This window comes from Chlorocebus sabaeus, chromosome 20 (genome assembly GCF_047675955.1).
Source record: "Chlorocebus sabaeus isolate Y175 chromosome 20, mChlSab1.0.hap1, whole genome shotgun sequence".
Classification (NCBI taxonomy): Eukaryota; Metazoa; Chordata; class Mammalia; order Primates; family Cercopithecidae; genus Chlorocebus; species Chlorocebus sabaeus.
In genome coordinates, this window is record NC_132923.1 from 132,944,415 (window position 1) to 132,965,922 (window position 21,508).

General features: G+C 51.7%; 1 protein-coding gene and 1 pseudogene across 7 annotated transcripts in view; one reads left to right on the forward strand and one right to left on the reverse strand.

The window, feature by feature from the left end:
- Positions 1-961: 961 nt before the first annotated feature.
- Positions 962-21,508, reverse strand: part of DFFB (DNA fragmentation factor subunit beta) — a 31,365-nt gene continuing 10,818 nt past the window's right edge. For 4 of the 7 annotated variants that reach the window (XM_037985143.2, XM_037985139.2, XM_037985138.2 and 1 more), the window contains 4 exons: positions 19,093-19,172; positions 17,155-17,325; positions 14,405-14,505; positions 962-3,200 (listed from right to left, as the gene is read on the reverse strand). In XM_037985143.2, coding sequence (XP_037841071.1) covers positions 2,969-3,200; positions 14,405-14,505; positions 17,155-17,325; positions 19,093-19,172 — 584 coding nt within the window. In that variant the 3' untranslated portion in view covers positions 962-2,968. Of the gene's footprint in view, positions 3,201-7,855; positions 7,984-13,772; positions 13,896-14,404; positions 14,506-17,154; positions 17,326-19,092; positions 19,173-21,508 lie in introns of those variants that run through there. The other 3 variants (XM_037985142.2, XM_007980842.3, XM_037985140.2) reach the window with 2 other exon arrangements.
- Positions 4,225-4,913, forward strand: LOC119619343 (ATP synthase subunit g, mitochondrial pseudogene; annotated as a pseudogene).

Here is a 21,508-nt window from a genome sequence, read left to right on the forward strand (position 1 = left end):
ACCGGGACAACGCAGTGAGACCTTCTCTACAAACATAAACATAAATTAGCTAGGCATGGTGACACACGCCTGGAGTCTCAGTTACTCCGGAGGCTGAGGCAGGAGAATCACTTAAACCCAGAAATTCAAGGCTGCAGTGAGTTGAGATCACACCACTGTACTCCAGCCTGGATGACAGAGCAAGACCCTGTCTCAAAAAACAGACAATGATAGAATGTGTCTCTGAAAAAGGCCCAGTTCTATGGCTGGAAAACAGAGCAGCTCGTCTCCTGAGGCTGGAGCAATGGAGCTGGAAGGGCCTCACAGCTGTCCAGGCCAGGCTCCTTGCTGCACAGGTGGGATCTGCTGGCTCCAGAGAGTTCTTCAGACCCTGCAAGAGGGATCTGAGAAGAGGAACCAGGCCCCCTGGTTCCCAGGCCTTGACTCTCCCACTGTTTGTCCTTCCCTGATCAGAGCAGATAAATACCACCGTACCATAGATGGGACTTCTAGAAATTCCCCACACAGGACTGGGTGATTCTAAGGTATTGCTTTAGCTCTCTGAAGAAAATGTAACAATGAAGTCAATTTGTAAAAGATCACAGACTCCGGCCGGGTGCGGTGGCTCAAGCCTGTAATCCCAGCACTTTGGGAGGCCGAGACGGGCGGATCACGAGGTCAGGAGATCGAGACCATCCTGGCTAACACGGTGAAACCCCATCTCTACTAAAAATACAAAAAAAAAAAAACTAGCCGGGCGAGGTGGCGGGCGCCTGTAGTCCCAGCTACTCCGGAGGCTGAGGCAGGAGAATGGCGTAAACCCGGGAGGCGGAGCTTGCAGTGAGCTGAGATCCGGCCACTGCAGTCCAGCCCGGGCTACAGAGCAAGACTCCGTCTCAAAAAAAAAAAAAAAGATCACAGACTCCATATTTTTAATCCTTATTTTCAGCATCCTCAATGAGTACAAACTTTTTGACATGTCTATTTTTGAAAAATCTTTATTGCTTTTCTTGATTGTACAACACATGTAAAAATTCAAATATTACAAAATGACTTAATTTAAAAAGTACATTTTAACATAGTATAAATGCCCATTTCAAAAAATTCAAGTATCATAAAATACATGATGTAGAAAATGAGCCCTCTGTAATCCAGCCCTACCCCCGTATCCCCCAGGATTACTGCTGTTCAGATCCGCGTGTTTCCTTCCAGATCGTCTCTGGCACCTGCCACCCACATGGCCTACATGAGCTCCATATGATCTGAGATGATAGTAACGCTGATCAACCAGCAGGGTTCAGCTGCCGGTGCACTGAACAGCTTCCAGTTTCTACACAGAAACACTTTCCTCATCAAAGCTTGAAACTGCGACATAGTTTTGCACTATGTAAATGTATCAGGTTGAATCATGAAATTAATGAACGCTGACCATTTTGGGCCTAGAAAACGGCAATTTCATGTGGTTCAACATAATAGCTATGGCCCTACTCATAGGCATTGAGGAGTTTCCTACTTTTTGCCATTATGAACATTCAGCAGGCCAGGTGCAGTGGCTCATGCCTGTAATCCCAGCACTTCGGGAGGCCAAGGCGGGCAGATGACCTGAGGTCAGGAGTTCAAGAACAGCCCGGCCAACATGGTGAAACCCCGTTTCTACTGAAAACACAAAAATTAACTGGCCATGGTGGCGGGCACCTGTAATGCCAGCTACTTGGGAGGCCGAGGCAGGAGAATCGCTTGAACCCAAGAGGTGGAGGTTGCAGTGAGCCAAGATTGCACCACTGCACTCCAGCCTGGGCTACAGAGTGAGACCCTATCACACACAAAAAAAAAATCAGCAGGGAATGTCCTTGTATGTTCTTTATGGAGTACAAACATCTTGCTCCCAAAGCATGACACCTCTCTTTTGGGCATTTAGAAGAGGCAAGAAGGATGAAGCTGCCCATTTGCCATGGAAATGGAGACCCAGCAGAGAGCTGATGCATAAACAACTCATCCCTCAAGCAAGAGTGGCCTTCAGCCATCACACCATTTCAGTATGGTGACCACATTACGTGAGCAAACCCAACACAGGCAAAACCAGAGAACAGAAGAATTCCTCAGCTCAGAGACAAATCTTATCCCTACTGACCGGTATGACCAGGAACTCACAGAAATGCAGCGAGTACACCAAAGCTGTCCTCTGGAAGTTGGGCTGTCAGAAGGTATAAAAAATGATTTTCAGGCTGGGTGCGGTGGCTCACACCTGTCATCCCAGCACTTTGGGAGGCCGAGGCAGGCGGATGACTTGAGGTCAGGAGTTTGAGACCAGCTTGGCCAACATAGTGAAACTCTGTCTCTACTAAAAATACACAAAATTGGCTGGGTTTGGTGGCAGGCACCTGTAATCCCAGCTACTCGGGAGCCTGAGGCAGGAGAATCACTTGAACCCAGAAGGCGGATGTTGCAGTGAGCTGAGATCACGCCACTGCACTCCAGCCTGGGCAACAAAAATGAAACTCTGGGCTGGGTGCGGTGGCTCACACCTGTAATCCCAGCACTTTGGGAGGCCGAGGCAGGCGGATCACGAGGTCAGGAGATCGAGACCATCCTGGCTAACACAGTGAAACCCTGTCTCTACTAAAAAAGACAAAAAAATTAGCCAGGCGTGGTAGTGAGCGCCTGTAGTCCCAGCTACTCGGGAGGCTAAGGCAGGAGAATGGCGTGAACCCAGGAGGCAGAGCCTGCAGTGAGCCGAGATCGTGCCACTGCACTCCAGCCTGGGCAACAGAGTGAGACTCCGTCTCAAAAAAAAAAAAAAATGAAACTCTGTCTACAAAACAAAAAAAAACAACAATTCGTAAATGTACTGAAATCAGATTTGCAGGAAACATGTTTTAAGGTTTTTTCCAGGACTACTGGAGTGACCAAAAAAAAAAAAAAGGCACCTGTTAAAATGACGCACACGTCAGGCCTCGAACCAAGACCAGAACGTAGTGTGTACGTGTCACTAGCGTTTCCGCACAGGCCGCTTCCGCTTCAACCTTGGCTGGGGTTTGTAGATTCTGTTCGGGTCACAGTTGAGCTTGTGGATGGTTTTCTTATGGCAGACAATGTGCACTAGTTTTAGGTTCTCTGAGGTAAACAGCAGGCCATAAAAATACTCCCAGTCCACTTCTCTTCCGTCTTGTTCCTTAATTGCTTCCACCAGTGTAGGAATGATGGTGCGTTTCTTTTCTATTCTGCAAAGTAAGGTTAGAAACATCATTTTCTGTGGTCACAGTGCCACAGGCAACAGGTCACAGCAGCGCACTGCAGTCACAACTCTTCCCAAATTCCCCTAAGTGCCGTCACAGACACGCGGCCGAGCCAGCTGGCCAGGTCTGTCAAGCAGAGCCTGATGCAAGCAGCCTTGCTCATGTTACTTTTTAAAACTCGACTTGTGGCCGGGCACGGTGGCTCACGCCTGTAATCCCAACACTTTGGGAGGCCAAGGCGGGCAGATCACTTGAGGTCAGGAGTTCGAGACCAGCTTAGCCAACATACTGAAACTCTGTCTCTACTAAAAATACACAAAATTGGCTGGGCATGGTGGTGGGCAACTGTAATTCCAGCTACTTGGGAGGCTAAGGCAGGAGAATCACTTGAACCCTGGCGGTGGAGGTTGCAGTGAGCCAAGATCACGCCACTGCACTCCAGCGTGGGCAACAAAAGCAAAACATCATCTCAAAAAAAAAAAAAGACTTTTGTCACTGTTCAGAATACTGAAAAGTACGTGGAAAATAAAGGGGGTCAACCACCTTCCCATCACTTACAGTCACCCACCAACAACTGGCTTAACTGACTCCATGTTTCATCCACATATAGATTTACCCCCAAAAACATTACATGATAGGACATGAAAATTTTACAAACAGAGCCTTACAAAGGAAGCTGAAGTCACTTTTGATCCCACTTGTAATCTCATGTCCCTCCTTCCCCTCACAGGTAATCACTATTAAGGGTTTGCTAATGATCTTTCCAATCCTAATCTTATACCGTTATACACATATATGTGTGTCTGTTTAAAAAACTACATGAGGCCAGGCACAGTGGCTCACACCTGTAATCCCAGCACTTTGGGAGGCTGAGGCAGGCGGATCACCTGAGGTCAGGAGTTCAAGACCAGCCTGGCCAAGATGGCAAAACGTCATCTCTACTAAAAACACAAAAATTAGCTGGGCATGCTAATGTGTGCCTGTAATCCCAGCTGCCCAAGAGGCTGAAGCAGGAGAACTGCTTGAACCCTGGAGGCAGACTTTGCAGAGAGCAGCACTGTGCCACCGCACTCCAGCCTGGGCAACAGAGTGAGATTCTGTCTGAAAAAAAGAAAACAAAAAACTGTTCCGGGCGACGGACTTCGCATCCCAGAACCATGGCCCAATTTGTCCGTAACCTTGTGGAGAAGACCCTGGCTCTGGTGAACGCTGCTGTGACTTACTCGAGGCCTCGATTGGCCACATGTTGGTACTATGCCAAGGTTGAGCTGGTTCCTCCCACCCCTGCTGAGATCCCTAGAGCTATTCAGAGCCTGAAAAAAATAGTCAATAGTGCTCAGACTGGTAGCTTCAAACAGCTCACAGTTAAGGAAGCTGTGCTGAATGGTGTGGTGGCCACTGAGGTGTTGATGTGGTTTTATGTTGGAGAGATCACAGGCAAGCGTGGCATCATTGGCTATGATGTTTGAAGACCAATCTTTAACATCTGGTTATATTTGATTTATTATTTGAGTGTTATTGGACCATGTGTGATCAGACTGCTATCTGAATAAAATAAGATTTGTCAAAAAAAAAAAAAAAAAAGAAAACAAAAAACTACATGAGGCTAGGCGCAGTGGCTCACGTCCATAATTCTAACACTTTGAGAGGCTGAGGTGGGCGATCGCTTGAGGCCAGAAGTTTGAGACCTGCCTAGCCAACATGGTGAAACCCCGCTTCTACAAAAAATACAAACAAATTAGCCAGGCATAGTACTGCACGCCTGTAATCCCAGCTACTACTCAGGAGGCTGAGGCCTGAAAATCGCTTGAACCCGGGAGGCGGAGGTTGCAGTGAGCCAAGATCATGCCACTGCATTCTAGCCCGATTAGAGCGAGACTGTCCCAAGCACACACACACACCATGATATTGCTGTTTCACTTATAAACCATTTGGAAGACTGTGCAGTAACAAGCATAGGAACTTGCAAACTGACAAGGTGGGATTGGAGACCGCATGGCCAGGAAGGTTTATGGTGGGTGGCGATAAACTGGTGCAGACCCCTCTCCCTGCAACCCACAGAAATGCTGAGCTGCAGTCGCCTTTTTTTTTTTTTTTTTTTTGAAACAGAGTCTTGCTCTGTCACCCAGGCTGGAGTACAGTGGCACGATCTCGGCTCACTGCAATGTCCGCCTCCTGGGTTCAAGACATTCTCCTGCCTCAACCTCCTGAGTAGCTAGAATTATAGGCATGCACCACCACACCCAGCTAATTTTTGTATTTGTATTTTGTATTTTTAGTACAGACAGGGTTTCACCATGTTGGTCAGGCTGGCCTTGAACTCCTGACCTCGGCCTCCCACAGTGCTGAGATTACAGGCGTGAGCCACCACACCCGGCCAAAAGTCACCTTGTTAAAATACTTAGTTGAGATCAAAAGAAAGGGGCTCCCCAGCTGCCAGAAACCAAAGAGAAATTAGTGGACACAGGCAAGCTATGGTTCGGGGGCTCACCAGGGTTCCAGTCCCTGATACAGGCCCAGGGGACCCTAGAAAGACAGGGAGGTGGGACCAAGACCCCTGCCATAGCCATTAAGGGGGATAGAAAAACTTGAGCAGAGCCCGGTGCTTGGGTAAGAGGAAGGGAAACCCACTGAACCCATTATCTAATGCTGTAGAAGCAGCCGCCACCAAACGCAGTGGCTTCCGGGGGTTGGCCTTGGGGGCCTTCTGCTGGTGTTGCCTGGTACACTCGGGGGCTGTGTCTGATGGAGGGTGGCCTACGGCTGGGCCGTTCTCCCTGTCCTCTTCCATCCTGAAGGGGTCAGGACAGGCTCCCTCACATGGTGACGGCAGTGTTCAGAGGGGACAAGTCCCCCAGGCAAGCAGGCCTCTGTTAGCTCAGTGTTGCCTTCGCTGGTGTCACGTGGACAAGCCCGAATTCAGCGTGGGGAGAGAAGGCAGGGGAGCACACAGGGTGTGGACACCGAGAGTGCGTTCCTGTCCCCGCCTTCACGGTCATCCGCAGAACGCAGGGTGTACGGCCCAAAGTACACAACCAACAAGGCAGGGAACCACAAGCAAGAAATGGCAGGAAGTTACTTCCAAGCCACGGAAACCCTGGGCATCTGCAGGAATCAAATCCGAACCCACGAACAGCCACACTGAAGGGGCGCCGTGACCCCCCAGAGCACAGCGGAGGCCTACAGGAAACACTTCCCACTGAAGCCAGCTCCAGGCCCAAACACACAGCAGCAGAAGCTCCACCAGAGCCACGCTGAAGGCACCGTGACACCCCGGATCACCACGGAGGCCTACAGGATACACTTCCCACTGAAGCCAGCTCCAGGCCCAAACACACAGCAGCAGAAGCTCCACCAGAGCCACGCTGAAGGCGCTATGACACACTGGAGCACCACAGAGGCCTACGGGATACACTTCCCACTGAAGCCAGCTCCGGGCCCAAACACACAGCAGCAGAAGCTCCACCAGCAGGAGAGGCCGACCCAGCAGTGGCACAGGGCTGCCCACACGACAGACCCTTTAGGAGCCCAGCACAGTCCACAAGGACCCTCGCTCCTGACACCAACTACAGCGGGGAGGTGTCCCTGAGACCACCTCAGACTCCATAACTCCCTGAAAGGACTCGCAGATTCCCCAGTGAGCCGGTGGACTCAAGGTTATCGTTTCTTACAGCTGCAGATGAAAATCAGCCAAGGTTATGAGGCACAGGGCGGGCGGTCCAGGAAGGTTCCAATCCCAGAGCTTCCAGCTGTCCCCTCCCTGTGGGGTCATGGCCAGCCCTCACTTCCCCAAGCACTAACTTCCACAGCCCTCTGTGACAACACTGCCAACCGGGAAGCTCACCGGGCCTGGATGCCAGCCTTCACCGGGGCTCACACAGACATGGCTGATGGCCCACGGGGCCAACCTCCGCCTCAAACCCTCTAGAGGCCAAGCTGTCCCAAAGCCCCCACCCTAAATCACCCCATTAAACTATCCAGTGACCCAAGGTCCCCAGGTGAACAAAGACACTCCTACCAGGCAGGACATTTCAAGGCATTGGAGTTTACCTCCCAGGGCTCAAGAGAAAATGCCAGACCTCTCTGCGGGCAAGGCTGAATGCTTTAGTGTGTGACCATAAAACAAATATGCTTAAAATGGATGATTACTGAGTAAAGTGATTAAAAAGAAATGGAAATAATGAAAACAGACTGGCATAAAAAAGGCTTGTTTTATAAAGAACCCAAAAGCACTTCTTTTGGACTCTTTAGGAACCCAGAAAAGGAAGTATGTACTCAGTGGACAGAATGGACACATGACAGCTGAAGAGAGAATTCCTGAACGATACAGGAGTGTCTTAGTGCGCTCCAGCTGCCAGAGGAAAATACCACAGACGGAGTATTTACTCTCTCACAGTCCTGGAGGCTGGAAGAGCAGGTGCCCGCAGGCCGGGTGCTGGTGAGGGCTCTCCTCCTGACTGGTAGATGGCCGCCTCCTCACTGTGTCCTTACGTGGTAGGGAGAGAGGGAGAGTGAGCTCCCTTCCCATTTTATAAGGACACCACTCCTACTGGATTAGGCCCCACCCTCAGGACCTTCATTATCTCCCAAAGACCTTATCACCTGATGCAGTCACATTGGGGATTAGGGTTTCAACATACGAATTTTGGGGGACACGATGGAGTCCACAGCAGAAAGTCCCAGTGAGACAGCAGCCCAGACGCAGGCACAGCGTGAGGAGAGCAGAATGAGGGGGTCCAACACACAGCTAACGGGCACTCCTGGAAAACTGCACAGGCAGAATCAAAGAGAAGCCACACCTCATCAACATGGAAGCATTTTCCAAAACCAAAGAAAAGCGTGTCCTCAGCACAAGGAATTCAAGTCCCAGGCAGAATTCAAAGGAAAGAGCTCTACCTACTTACCATTTTCCAAGAGGAAGAGAAAAATCTAAAACTACCATTAAAAAGGCAGAAAATTAGGCTGCCAAAAGACTTCTCACAAACAGATTCCAGAAGACAATGGAGTTGTTCTTCAAAGTACTGAAGGTAGGTATCTGTCATCCTAGAATTCAGTACTAACTAAATAATTACTCAAGAGTGGAAGCTGAACGGATCTTTTCGAACGCTGAGTAGAGTTTACCCCTCACAGCCACTCATAGAAGAAACACTAAGGGCTACACATCAGTAATCAGAAAATGAACCCAGAGGTGAGATGCAAGAAGCACTGGCAAATGCAGTCGCAGGTGAATCTGTTGATAAATAAATGGAAGTGTTGACCATAAAACCACACCAGCATTTTGTGCAGGATTAAAATAAGGTGAGACAAGAACGCTAAAGAATACTGCAGAGGGTCACTACAAGGCCGGCCCGGGAGAGGGGACAGCAGCAGTGCCCTCTTCCAGTATCACTAACATTGGGGACACCATAAACGTCAAACCACGCAAGGGTAGGGTGATGGGCAAGGGAAAGAAGGAAACTCAAGTCAGTCAAGAGAAGGCACAGAAGAGACCAGAAGAAACCAGAAGAAAGTGAAGATGCGGCATAGTGGATAAAAACCCAGAGTAAAGCAGCTAAAATCCAATCTATGTATTCACTCAACAAAATGGTCAACAGAGATTCACTGAGTGGGCTTAGCGTGGTGGCTCACACCTGTAATCCCAGCACTTTGGGAGGCTGAGGTGGGCAGATCACTTGAGGTCAGGAGCTCGAGACCAGCCTGGACAACATAGTGAAACCCTGTGTCTACTAAAAATACAAAAATTAGCTAGGCATGGTGGCGGGCACCTATAGTCCTAGCTACTCGGGAGGCTGAGGCACAAGAATTGCTTGAACCTAGGAGGCAGAGGTTGCAGTGAGCCAAGATTGTGCCACTGCACTCCAGCCTGGTGACAGAGACTCCATCTCAAAAAAAAAAAAAAAGAAAAAAAAGATATTCACTGAGTGGCCACCATGGCCAAACTCTATCCCACGTCCCACACACTGGGGACGCAGAGTCATGTTCTAGGAGACAGTAGCTGTCACCACACCTGCAGCAGGTTCCCACTGTGGCTGAATGACAGAATCTCAGGTTAGATGAAGACAAGAAGGCCGTTACCCTTGGCTAACAAGGGATAAGCCCAAACCTAATGGCACACAAAGGCCAGAGGAAAGGGGTGGAAACGCCACAGGACCGAGAGAGAGCGGGCACAGAATAGAAACCTGGCACACTGGAACTGAGGTGCTGAGCGTTATGAACACCCACAAACGCTGACCAGTTACAAGGAAACAGACCACAACGAACGGCAGGCAGGAACGCAAGACACCGCACACAAACACGAAAACATGTTCGAAACTAAAAGGACTTCTGAACAACCCATGGATCGAAAACAAAATCATAACGTAAATCATGCAGTCTCAAAACAACTCCAGCCGGGCGCGGTGGCTCACACCTGTGATCCCAGCACTTTGGGAGGCTGAGGGGGGTGGATCACTTGAGGTCAGGAGTTCGAGACCAACTCGGTCAACATGGTGAAACCCCGTCTCTACCAAAAATACAAAAATTAGCCAGGCGGGGTGGCGCATGCCTATAATCCCAGCTACTTGGAAGGCTGAGGCATGAAAATTTGCTGGAACCTGGGAGGCAGAGGTTGCAGTGAGCCAAGCTCACGCCACTGCACTCCAGCCTGGGTGATACAGTAAGACTCTGCCTCAAAAAAAAAAAAAAAAAAAAAAACTGAACTCCCAAGACACAGCTCATGCAGCCTAGGAGAAACTGCGTTAAGCATAGGTTAGATACAAAAGAGACACAAACTAATGAAGCAGCAAGAAGAAACCCACAAAGGTAGAAGGTAGGAATAAAAAAAAGCAAAGGTCAATAAAGTGAAGTAAAGGGCTGAAGACAGCTGTGAAGAGACAAAAAGGAAAGTTCTCCAGAGGCAGGGCTCACACAGGCCATGAGGACCCTGCTATGGTGCTAAAGACACGTCCCTAGAGCTCCAGGAAAGGGGAGCTTTCCAGGCCCCACTCACCACAGCCCTCCCACCACAGGCAGGATTCTCCTGGGCTGAGAAGTCAGGCCCACCCAGAGCCCACATGGACACTCCGCGTGCCACCTTCTGCCCAGGGGCCCCTGAACCGCACAGGCTCTGGGCCAGGCCATCCTCCTCGGACAGGCTGAGCCCCACAGCCCGTGCTCTTCAGTCGGAGAGGGAAGGTGTTCCAAGCCTGGATGCTCTCTGTGCAGGCCCCTGGTGTGAGGTGGCACTAAGGGTGGGAAGAGAAGGGGCAAGCAGCAGGTGGCAGGCCGTGTTTGGGCTCCACTACCATGCACATCCCGGAAATGGGAGAGGCCTGCAAATTCTTCTCGAACCTTCCCAGCCATGATGCTACATAAGTCCAGGAAGGGGGATAGCATGCATTTTATTGCATCGTTAGCTTTTTTTGTTTTTTGTTTTTTTTGAGACGGAGTCTCGCTCTGTCGCCCAGGCTGGAGTGCAGTGGCCAGATCTCAGCTCACTGCAAGCTCCGCCTCCCGGGTTTACGCCATTCTCCTGCCTCAGCCTCCCGAGTAGCTGGGACTACAGACGCCCGCCACATCACCCGGCTAGTTTTTTGTATTTTTTAGTAAAGACGGGGTTTCACCGTGTTAGCCAGGATGGTCTCGATCTCCTGACCTCGTGATCTGCCCGTCTCGGCCTCCCAAAGTGCTGGGATTACAGGCTTGAGCCACCACGCCCGGCCTGCATCGTTAGCTTTTATTCTTAAATAGTTAAATATGTGACACGTGGTGTCAACCCCCACAAACGTCAGGGCAGGCCTGTGGCAAACAGACCAGTGTCTCTGCAACCTTCTGAAGACCGGTGCTAAAAACGACATTTTTAATTAAAACCCAACGCACTTATCTGTGTGTGAGTATACATATTTAGGAAGCGTGAGAGAAAATATAACTGCAGCAAACACTTGGTGAAATATTCCTCTGACTCACGCTGTCCCGTCTGCTATTTTCATCTGTACTCTGTTCTAGGATGGCCTATTTCACTCTGTAAATGCTGGTTGTGTCCCCTAGGTTGACGTCCCCACCCACCATGATCTTGAAAGGGACAAGAGCATTTGGACGGCCGGGAGAAAACATTTTTGGGTACTTGGTGCACGTGGCAAGGGGCCCAACAAACCAGCAAAGAGTAGGAGAATCTCTTTCGGATAGACAGGGCAGGGAAGGATTTCTTAACACACAAAAGGAACATCTGAGCACATTAACATTTAAAACCTGGGCCAGGCGCAGTGGCTCATGCCATAATCCCAGCACTTTGGGAGACTGTGGCAGGCGGTTCACAAGGTCAGGAGATTGAGACCATCCTGGCTGACACGGTGAAACCCTGTCTCTACTAAAAACTTCAAAAAAAATTAGCCAGGCATGGTGGCGGGCGCCTGTAGTCCCAGCTACTCGGGAGGCTGAGGCAGGAGAATGGCGTGAACCCGAGAGGCAGAGCTTGCAGTGATCCAAGATTGCACCACTGCACTCCAGCCTGGGTGACAGAGCGAGACTCCGTCTCAAAAAAATGAAAGAAAATAAATTAAACTTGTTGTGGGCCAGGCACAGTGGTTCATGCCTATAATTCCAACGCTTTGGGAAGCCAAGGTGGGTAGATTACTTGAGGTCAGGAGTTTGAGACCAGCCTGGCCAACATGGCAAAACCCCATCTCTACTTAAAAAAATACAAAAATTAGCCAGGTGTGGTGGTGTGCACCTATAGTCCCAGCTACTCGGGAGGCTGAGGCAGGAGAATCGCTTGAATCTAGGAGGTGGAGGTGGCAGTGAGCCAAGATCACACCACTGCACGCCAGCCTGGGCGACAGAGTGAGACTCCATCTCAAAAAATAAATAAATAAAACTTATGAAAAAAGATATCATAGGATTAATGTATCCAGAATGTGTAAAGCATGCCCACAAATAAGACCACAGCCCAAGACAGAACGAGCAAAGGAAAGCAACACAGAAGACACAAGTGGCCACAGACTTGGAAAGAGAAGCTCAACCTTCCTAGTCATTAGGAAAATGAAAATTAGAGCAAGAGAATCTGTGTCTCACCTATCAGGTTGGGAAAATGCAGAACACTGACACCAAGTGTCAGCAAGAACCTGGGAAAACATGAACTCACACGGATGGTGAGCGTGTAGGCTGGGACACTCGAGAGCAGCCTGGCCAGGCTCAGAGAGGGGACAGCAGTGTCATTAGGACCCAGAACACTCCCTAGAGGGACTCAAGCTCAGACACTGGGGGCACCTTCCCCATGCTTGGATGCACACCCCAATCCCCAGGCACCTGGGTTCTATGTGGATGGGGCCTAAGAATCTGAATTCCCACCCGGCTCCCAGATGTTGCTAATGCTTGAAAGTGACCACACTTTAAATAGCACGGAACCAGACCATATGGGTTCATTCCATAGAGTGTTCATCCCAGGGATTTTTATAATGATGAGAAATTAGAAATAACCTAAATGCCTACCAGCATGGAAAGATGTTAAAATTAGAGCCTATTCAAAAAGTGAAGTGTTTTGCACCTGCTAAAATGAATGTGCCAAATCTAAGCATAGTGTGCAATGAAAAGGTATACTGCAGATGACAGTGTGGGCCATGGCGTAGGTGCATGTCAAACGCACACGCATGTGGTAAAGGTGCAGCGACAGGGATCTGAAGGGCACACACACCTTTCACAAGAGCGTGTTCCTCAGGGTAAGGTGTAGGGGCTGAGTACGGACAGGGTAAAAGCTCAACTATGACCATAGTGTTTTACATACTTTAAAAATACCTCACTCCGAAAGCAATACAGGTTGAGTGTCCCCATCTGAAATGCTGAGGACCAGAAGTGTTTTTGATTTGGGATTTTTTTAGGATTTTGGAATATTTACATTACACTGACTAGCTGAGCATCCTTAAAAAAATCCCAAATCCGGCCGGATGCGGTGGCTCATGCCTGTAACCCCAGCACTTTGGGAGGCCAAGGAGGGCAGATCACCTGAGATTGGGAGTTCAAGACCAGCCTGACCAACATGGAGAAACCCCTTCTGTACTAAAAATACAAAATTAGCTGGGCATGGTTCCACGTGCCTGTAATCCCAGCTACTGGAGAAGCTAAGGCAGGAGAATCGCTTGAACCTGGGAGGCAGAGGTTGCAATGAGCCAAGATCGCGCCATTGCATTCCAGCCTGGGCGACAAGAGCAAAACTCCACCTCAGGAAGAAAAAAAAAAAAAAAACTCCCAAATCCTAAATGCGCAGATGAGCATTTCCTTTGAGCATCATGTTGGTACGCAAAAAGTTTTGAATTTTGGAGCACTTCAGATTTCAGATTTTCCGATTAGGGATGCTCATCCTGTACAGCCATTTTACGGGCATTTGAAGGCTTTTGTCTTCAAAAAGCAAGGGCAAGGCTACAATTATATTCAAGGAATGCATCTCAGTTTAAAAGAATGAAGTTTTCCATCCTGCCCATTTGTAAGAGCCACACAGCTCGTACAGCTATGAAACACTCCTGCCAGCTGAGACTTCTGCCCAGGCTGGTTCCACAAAATAAGCCAGCCAGGCATGGTGGCGAGCACCTGTAGTCCCAGCGACTCAGGAGGCTGAGGCAGGAGGATCGCTTGAGGCTAGCAGTTCAGGGCTTCAGTGAGCCATGATCCTGCCACTGCACTTAGCCTGGGCCACAGAGCAAGACTCCGTCTCTAAAAGAAAAAGAAAAAGGGGAAAACACCCTTACCTACCGTGACACCAGGAGCTCCCGCTTTCTAAGCTCGCCCTGGTTCGAACTCACAGAGGCTCAGAACCTCTGGCGGCCGAGGGCTGGGACCTATGTTCTGGGGAAGGACGCTGCCCACCAGCTCCATCCACAGGGAGCACTGGAGGGGACAGGAGGGATGGCTCCAGGTCCAGCACGTGTACTGACAGTGGAGGGAATGGTGTGTGCCCACTCAGGAGCCTCCCATGCTGCTACCAGGCACCACTTCCCTAGACTGTAACATGGGCACAGCCCTTGAAACCCAAGGAGGCAACACCATGGCAGGGACAGAGCTGTGGCAGGGACAGAGCTGTGGTAGGGATGGGGCCGCGGCAGGGACGGGGCCGCAGCAGGGACGGGGCCGCGGCAGGGACGGGGCCGCAGCAGGGACGGGGCCGCAGCAGGGACAGGGCCCCGCAGGCACTCTCAGGTCTGAACCTTGCTCTGTGAGCTTACATGTGATCCAGGTTCCAGGTGCTGAAGAGGATCCTGCTCTCCCTGTTACTGTAGGGGTTGATGGAGTGTCTTGATAAGCAGCTGTCCATGTCAAAGGGACCCTGGGGGCCAAAAGAGAACGAGGGAAGGCCAGAAAGTGAGTCTCTCTTTTTTTAGACGGCATCTCACTCTGTCGCCAGGCTGGAGTGCAGCGTCACGATCTCGGCTCACTACAACCTCTGTCACCCAGTTTCAAATGATTCTCCTGTCTCAGCCTCCCAAGCAGCTGGGACTACAGGCATGTGCCACCATGTCCGACTAATTTTTGTATTTTTAGTAGAGGCGGGGCTTCACCATGTTGGCCAGGATGGTCTGGATCTCTTGACCTCGTGATCCGCCCGCCTCAGCCTCCCAAAGTGCTGGGATTCCAGGCGTGAGCCACCGCGCCCGGCCGGAAGTGGGTCTCTTATACCATTTCAGTCACCAAGCGACATGCTCTGGATGTGCAGCCCCACCCAGAGTTCATGTCGGCATGTCAGTCCCAGGGTGGGAGGTGGGGCCTGGTGGGAGGTGATGGATCCTGGGGGCGGATTTCTCATGAAGGGTTTAGCACCATCCCCTGTGTGCTGCCCACGCTGGAGTGAGTCCTCCTGGGATCTGGCTTAAAAGTAGCACCCACCCCTCATTCTCCCTCTTGCTCCTGCTTCCCCCACATGAGACGTGCCTGATCCTGCCTCCCCTGCCACCACAAGTGTGAGTTTCCTGAGGCCTCCCAGGCAGCTGAGCAGATGCCAGCACCATGCTCCCTGTGCAGCCTGCTGCACCATAAGCCAATTACACCTCTTTTCTTTATAAATTACCCACTCTCTATTTCTTTATAGCAATGAGAGAATGGCCTAATACACCAAGGCAGGTGATCTTACTGAGAGGCACGCCCCTTGGGGGTTGGTCCCTGATCCAGGGTGTGCTGCTTTAGGGAGATTCAGAGTTCTGCCTTGGCCGGGCGTGGTGGCTCACGCCTGGAATCCCAGCACTTTGGGAGGCCGATGTGGGTAGATCACCTGGGGTCAGGAGTTCAAGACCAGCCTGGCCAACATGGTGAAACCCTATCTCTACTAAAAATACAAAACTTAGCCAGGCATGGTGGCGGGCACCTGTCATCCCAGCTACTCGGGAGGCTGAGGCAGGAGAATCACTTGAACCTGGGAGGCAGAGACAGACTCGTCTCAAAGGAAAAAAAAAAAAAAAAGAGTTCTGCCTTTGGAATCGATCCTTCTTTTTCCTTCATTACCCCTAACAATATGTTCTTAGTTTGTAAAGAGGATAAGGTAGTTATTGTCACTGTTACCCCTGGGGTCACACACCAGCACCCCCACCTCATGGGAGGTGAGGCCAGGAAGGTACTGACTTGGCAGGGCAGGGCCAGAGCATGAGAAGCAAGGACCCAGGCCCTAGAAGCTCCCTTTCCAGCCACTCCCCACAGCTTCCTGATGTTTTCCTGTGATCCCAATGCAGAGGCAGGGCTGCCTCACTGAAGGTGCCATGGCCATGGCTTCCGTCTTCCCTGTAGCCCACAGCCCAGCACTCGGCACACTCATTTGTGCACAGACTTCTGCAGAGCACATGCCTGGAGCCCCCGTGCCCACTTGCATTCTGTGCCCCCATCACCCTGGGGACTCGCAGCCTCCCCAGCAGAGCCCACTGCTTCCCACTGCCATGCCCAGGGCACCTGGTCCCTCCCAGCCCACTCTTGTGCCCCCATCTATCAGTCAACCCGCTTTAAGGCCTCACTGCCTCCCTGGGGCCGCTCCCGACTAGCCCTCACACCCAGGACGCTGGCCGCACCTCCTGCGGCCCCACGGCCTCCTCTGCCTCGCTCTTTTATGTGTCTTTCACCTTCCACTGTGCGGGACTCACCCTGCTGTCAGGGATGAAGGATTTTTCATCTTTGCGTCCCAAACCCTCCCACAGTGCCAGGCACAACATAGGTACTCAGTCAGTGGTGAGCAAGCGCACTGCAAAGTCTAAATGTTAAGCTAACTTGGAAGAAGTGTTTTTGTGGTCAGAGCCCACCACCCCCAGAAGGATCTGCCTGGCAGGAGCAGCAAGGAGCCTTGTCCCATGAGAAGAAGCCACTGGAGGCCGCACCCACCACCTGGCCCCTGCCACTGGACCCACTGAGCGGCACTTGGAAGATCACAGGCATCAGTGGACCTTACCAGGAATGCAACTGCAGTGTGCAAACACCAAGAGGCGCCTCAAGTTGCTCCCCGCCCCATGGGAGGGAGAGGGGTATGCCCAGGACTCGCCAGAGACACAGATGTATCGCCACTAAAGGCCAGACCACGCCTAGCATGGTGCAGAAGGGGCACCTGGGAAGGCAGTGGGGGAGCGTGGGCCTGATCTCAGCTTCCAGCTTCCAGAACCGTGAGCAGTAACTAGCTGCTGTTCCAGCCTCCCCGGCCAGGGTGATCTGGGGTCATCTGTTATGGCAGCAGGGGCTGACTGAGACACCGCCCAGCCCTACCGAGACAAGCCCTGGGGCGGGGCCCTGCAGCCTTCTGCAAGCTCCCTAGGGACTCCTGTGTGCATGGCAGCTTCAGAGGCACTGCTGAGACACCGCCACCCTCCCTGGGAATGTGAGGGCTGCACCTCTTCACAAGGCTTTGCCCAGGCAGGCCAAGGGCTGAAGGTCCCCGCCCGCCTCGCCCCAGTGGGCTGCGCTCCGCAGGCCAGCCGGGTGGCCCCAGGATAAAGGGCACACAGCTCACCTGGCAGGAGAACCAGCCTTCCGGCGTGCAGAGACGGCCGCCGCCCTTGGCTCCTCTGTCGAAGTAGCTGCCATTGTACTGCACGGACCGGAGCTTCTGGCACATGGAGCTGAGGACCCGCAGGAATTCCTCCTGAGCCTCCGCACCCACCAAGGAGGGGTAGGAGCTCACCTGGAGGAACCAAGCAACATCGCTGAGCCTGGTGCACAGTGCCCCAAAACCCGCACTGAGTCTCGATCCATCCCACTCCACGGCCCTCTGAGACCCTGCCCAAGCCCAGTCCTGTGGTCAGCGGGTCTGAGTTCACATGGCCTCTCGGCCACTGCTGGGCTGTCCCACCCTGGGAGACTCTGACCTGTGAAATGGAGGGAACTACGCCAGCCCCCAGGCTGGGTGAGACTTAGATGAGATAACGGACTGGGTGTGGTGGCTCACATTTATAATCCCCACACTCTGGGAGGCGGATCACTTGAGGTCAGGAGTTTGAGACCAGCCTGACCAACATGGTGAAACCCCATTTCTACTAGAAATACAAAATATTAGCGGGGCATGGTGCCATATGCCTGTAATCCCAGCTACTTGGGAGGCTGAGGCAGGAGGATCGCTTGAACCTGGAAGGCAGAGGTTGCAGTGAGCTGAGATTGCACCACTGTACTCCAGTGAGACTCCATCTCAAAAAAGAAGATGAGCTAGCAAAGTTAGGCAGGCACGGCTGTCCCACCCTGGTCAGACGGGGAAGCGCCTGGTCATTGCACTTGCAGTGAAGAGTATCAGGATCAGTCAGCTCCGCTACAGGGAGCAGGCTGGGAAATGCACGAGAACATGGCCGGTCACCAGGACCTCGAGGACATGCAGAAAAACATAGGGAGTGCAGAGCAGCATTAGCAATTGTGCCACAGAGAGGGGTGGACTGAGGGCTCAGGGGCCGACCACGCAGGGCAGCACTGGGACAGGAAGCCCATTACAGTGGCCTCCACAGCACCCTCCGCGTGCTAATGATGTGGCGTGGCATGGTGTGGCATGACAGGGTGTGGTGTGGCATGACAGGGTGTGGCGTGGCATGGTGTGGCATCACAGAGTGTGGCGTGGCATGGTGTGGCATGACAGGGTGTGGCGTGGCATGGTGTGGCATGGCAGGGTGTGGCGTGGCATGGTGTGGCATGGCAGGGTGTGGCGTGGCATGGTGTGGCATCACAGAGTGTGGCGTGGCATGGTGTGGCATGACAGGGTGTGGCGTGGCATGGTGTGGCATGGCAGGGTGTGGCGTGGCGTGGTGTGGCATGACAGGGTGTGGCGTGGCATGGTGTGGCATCGCAGGGTGTGGCGTGGCATGGTGTGGCATGACAGGGTGTGGCATGACGGGGTGTGACCTGGTGTGGTGTGGTATGGGGTAGTGTGGCGTGTCATGCTATGTGATGAGGAAATCCACATTCAGATGGGGTGGATGGAAATGAGGGCAGAGCTGACTCCACCTTTGGGAGGGAGGAGGGAGAGGCGGAGAGGTTTGCAGACCAAGGATGGGCTCATGAGAAGGGCCTCAGCTCCCTGCTAGCGCCTGCTGACCTTGGTCACAGTTGGGCAAATGACAACTCAGGCTCTGGGCATCCTCTCCCCTGTCTGCCCTGATGCTTGCCACTGCTGCCCAGGAAGAAGCCTCGTGGGGAGAGGAGGGGAGGCAGGCAGGAGCCACCACCACCCCGCTCCCCAACCCCAGTGACCTCAAACACAGCTAAAAAGGCCCAGTGGGTGCTCACCCCCATGAAGGGGGAGGCACAGCGTCCATGCGCTAGCTTCCCTCACCAGAGCAGCGCCACCAGATCCACGCAAGCACAGAGTGTGGTCCTACCAACTGCCCATTGTGAAGACCACAAGCTTCCAGAGCCCACAGAGCTTGGCTTCAAAAACCCTCGAGCATACCCGGCCTTCACACAGGCTCACCTCTCTCAGGTAACTCCGGATCCGGCTCTCACAGCTGTATCTCAGATAGCCAGACTTATTCTGAAATCGGGACTCCAAGCCTGCAAGGAAAATGAGAAGACCCCCAAGTCCACAGGGCAGGCCAAGGGCCTCTAGGTCTGTGTCCCACCCAGCTCAGGTGCCAAGCAGGGCAGAATATGAGGGTCATACTGCCTCAGCTTTTTGACAGGGTCTCGCTCTCTCCTCCAGGCTGGAGTACAGTGGCATGAACACAGCTTACTACAGCCTTGACCTCCTGGGCTCGGGGAATCCTCCTGCCTCAGACTCCCAAGTAGCTAGGACTACAGGCACGCACCACCACAGCTAGCTAACTTTTTACATCTTTTTAGAGATGAGGTCTCACTTTGTTACCTAGGGTGATCTTGAACTCCAGGGCTCAAGCTGTCTTCCAGTCTCAGCCTCCCAAAGTGCTAGGATTATAGGCGTGAGCAACCTCACCCAGCCAGATTGCATCATCTTGAGAAGTATTCTGATGGTGACACAGACAGCATCCCTGTTTGGTTTTTGTTTTTAGAAGCATCTCAAATATCACCAAGGAGCTTCTGCCTGGCCCTCAAGCCCTCCTTTCCCAAAAACGCTACAATCTCTCAGCATCGCTTCTAATGGGCTTACAATGCCAGGCCAAAAGCTGGAAGCAAACCAAGTGTCAGGGAATAGAGAGAGTGTGGTATGTACACGCAGTGGAGTGAATGGACAGAGCGTGGTATGTACACACAGTGGAGTGAATAGACGGAGCGGGGTATGTACGTGCAGTGGAGTGAATAGACAGAGTGTGGTATGTACACGCAGTGGAGTGAATAGAGGGTATGTACATGCAGTGGAGTGAATGAACAGAGCAGGGTATGTATGTGCAGTGGAGTGAATAGACAGAGCAGGGTATGTACACTCAGTGGAGTGAATAGAGCGGGGTATGTACATGTAGTGGAGTGAATAGACAGAGCAGGGTATGTACATGCAGTGGAGTCAATGGACAGAGCGGGGTATGTACATGCAGTGCAGTGAATAGAGAGACTGTGGTATGTACGTGCAGTGGAGTGAACAGACAGAATGGAGCATGTACACACAGTGCAGTGAATAGAGAGAGTGTGGTATGTACACGCAGTGAAGTGAATACAGAGAGTGGGGTATGTACATGCAGTGGAGTGAATAGAGAGTGTGGTATGTATATGCAGTGGAGTGAATAGACAGAGCATGGTATGTACGTGCAGTGGAGTGAATAGACAGAATGTGGTATGTACACACAGTGGAGTGAATAGACAGAGCGGGGCATGTATGTCCAGTGGAGTGAATAGACAGAGCGGGGTATGTACGTGCAGTGGAGTGAATAGATGGAGTGTGGTATGTACGTGCAGTGGAGTGAATAGAGCAGGGTATGTACCTGCAGTGGAGTGAATAGACGGAGTGTGGTATGTACATGCAGTGGAGTGAATAGACGGAGTGTGGTATGTACGTGCAGTGGAGTGCATAGAGCAGGGTATGTACCTGCAGTGGAGTGAATAGACGGAGTGTGGTATGTACGTGCAGTGGAGTGCATAGAGCAGGGTATGTACCTGCAGTGGAGTGAATAGACGGAGTGTGGTATGTACGTGCAGTGGAGTGAATAGACGGAGTGTGGTATGTACGTGCAGTGGAGTGCATAGAGCAGGGTATGTACCTGCAGTGGAGTGAATAGACGGAGTGTGGTATGTACGTGCAGTGGAGTGAATAGACGGAGTGTGGTATGTACGTGCAGTGGAGTGAATAGACGGAGTGTGGTATGTACGTGCAGTGGAGTGAATAGACGGAGTGTGGTATGTACGTGCAGTGGAGTGAATAGACGGAGTGTGGTATGTACGTGCAGTGGAGTGAATAGACGGAGTGTGGTATGTACACACAGTGGAGCATCATTTGGCCTTAAAAAGAAGGAAATTTTGATATGTTCTATGATATGGAAGAACCTTGAGAACACTGTGCTGAGTGCAATAAGTCAGTTACAAAAGGACAAATACTATGTGACTCCATTCATATGAGGTCCCTAGAGTCATCAAATCAGAGAGACAGAAACCAGAATGGTGGCTGCCAGGGGCTGGAGGAGGGGGAATGGAGAGTGAATGTAACGGGGACACGGGTTCAGCTTTGTAAGGTGGAAGGAGTTCTGGAGATGACAGTGGGGATGGCCGCACATGTGACTGTACCTAATGCCAATGACCTGTGCACTAAAAAATGGTTGAGATGGTAAATTTTATGTCATATGTACTTTATCACAATTTTTAAAATAATTATAATAGGCCAGGCATAGTAGCTCACACCTGTAATCCTAGCACTTTGGGAGGCTGAGGTCAGAAGTTCAAGACCAGCCTGGTCAACATGGTGAACCCTCATCTGTACTAAAAACAAG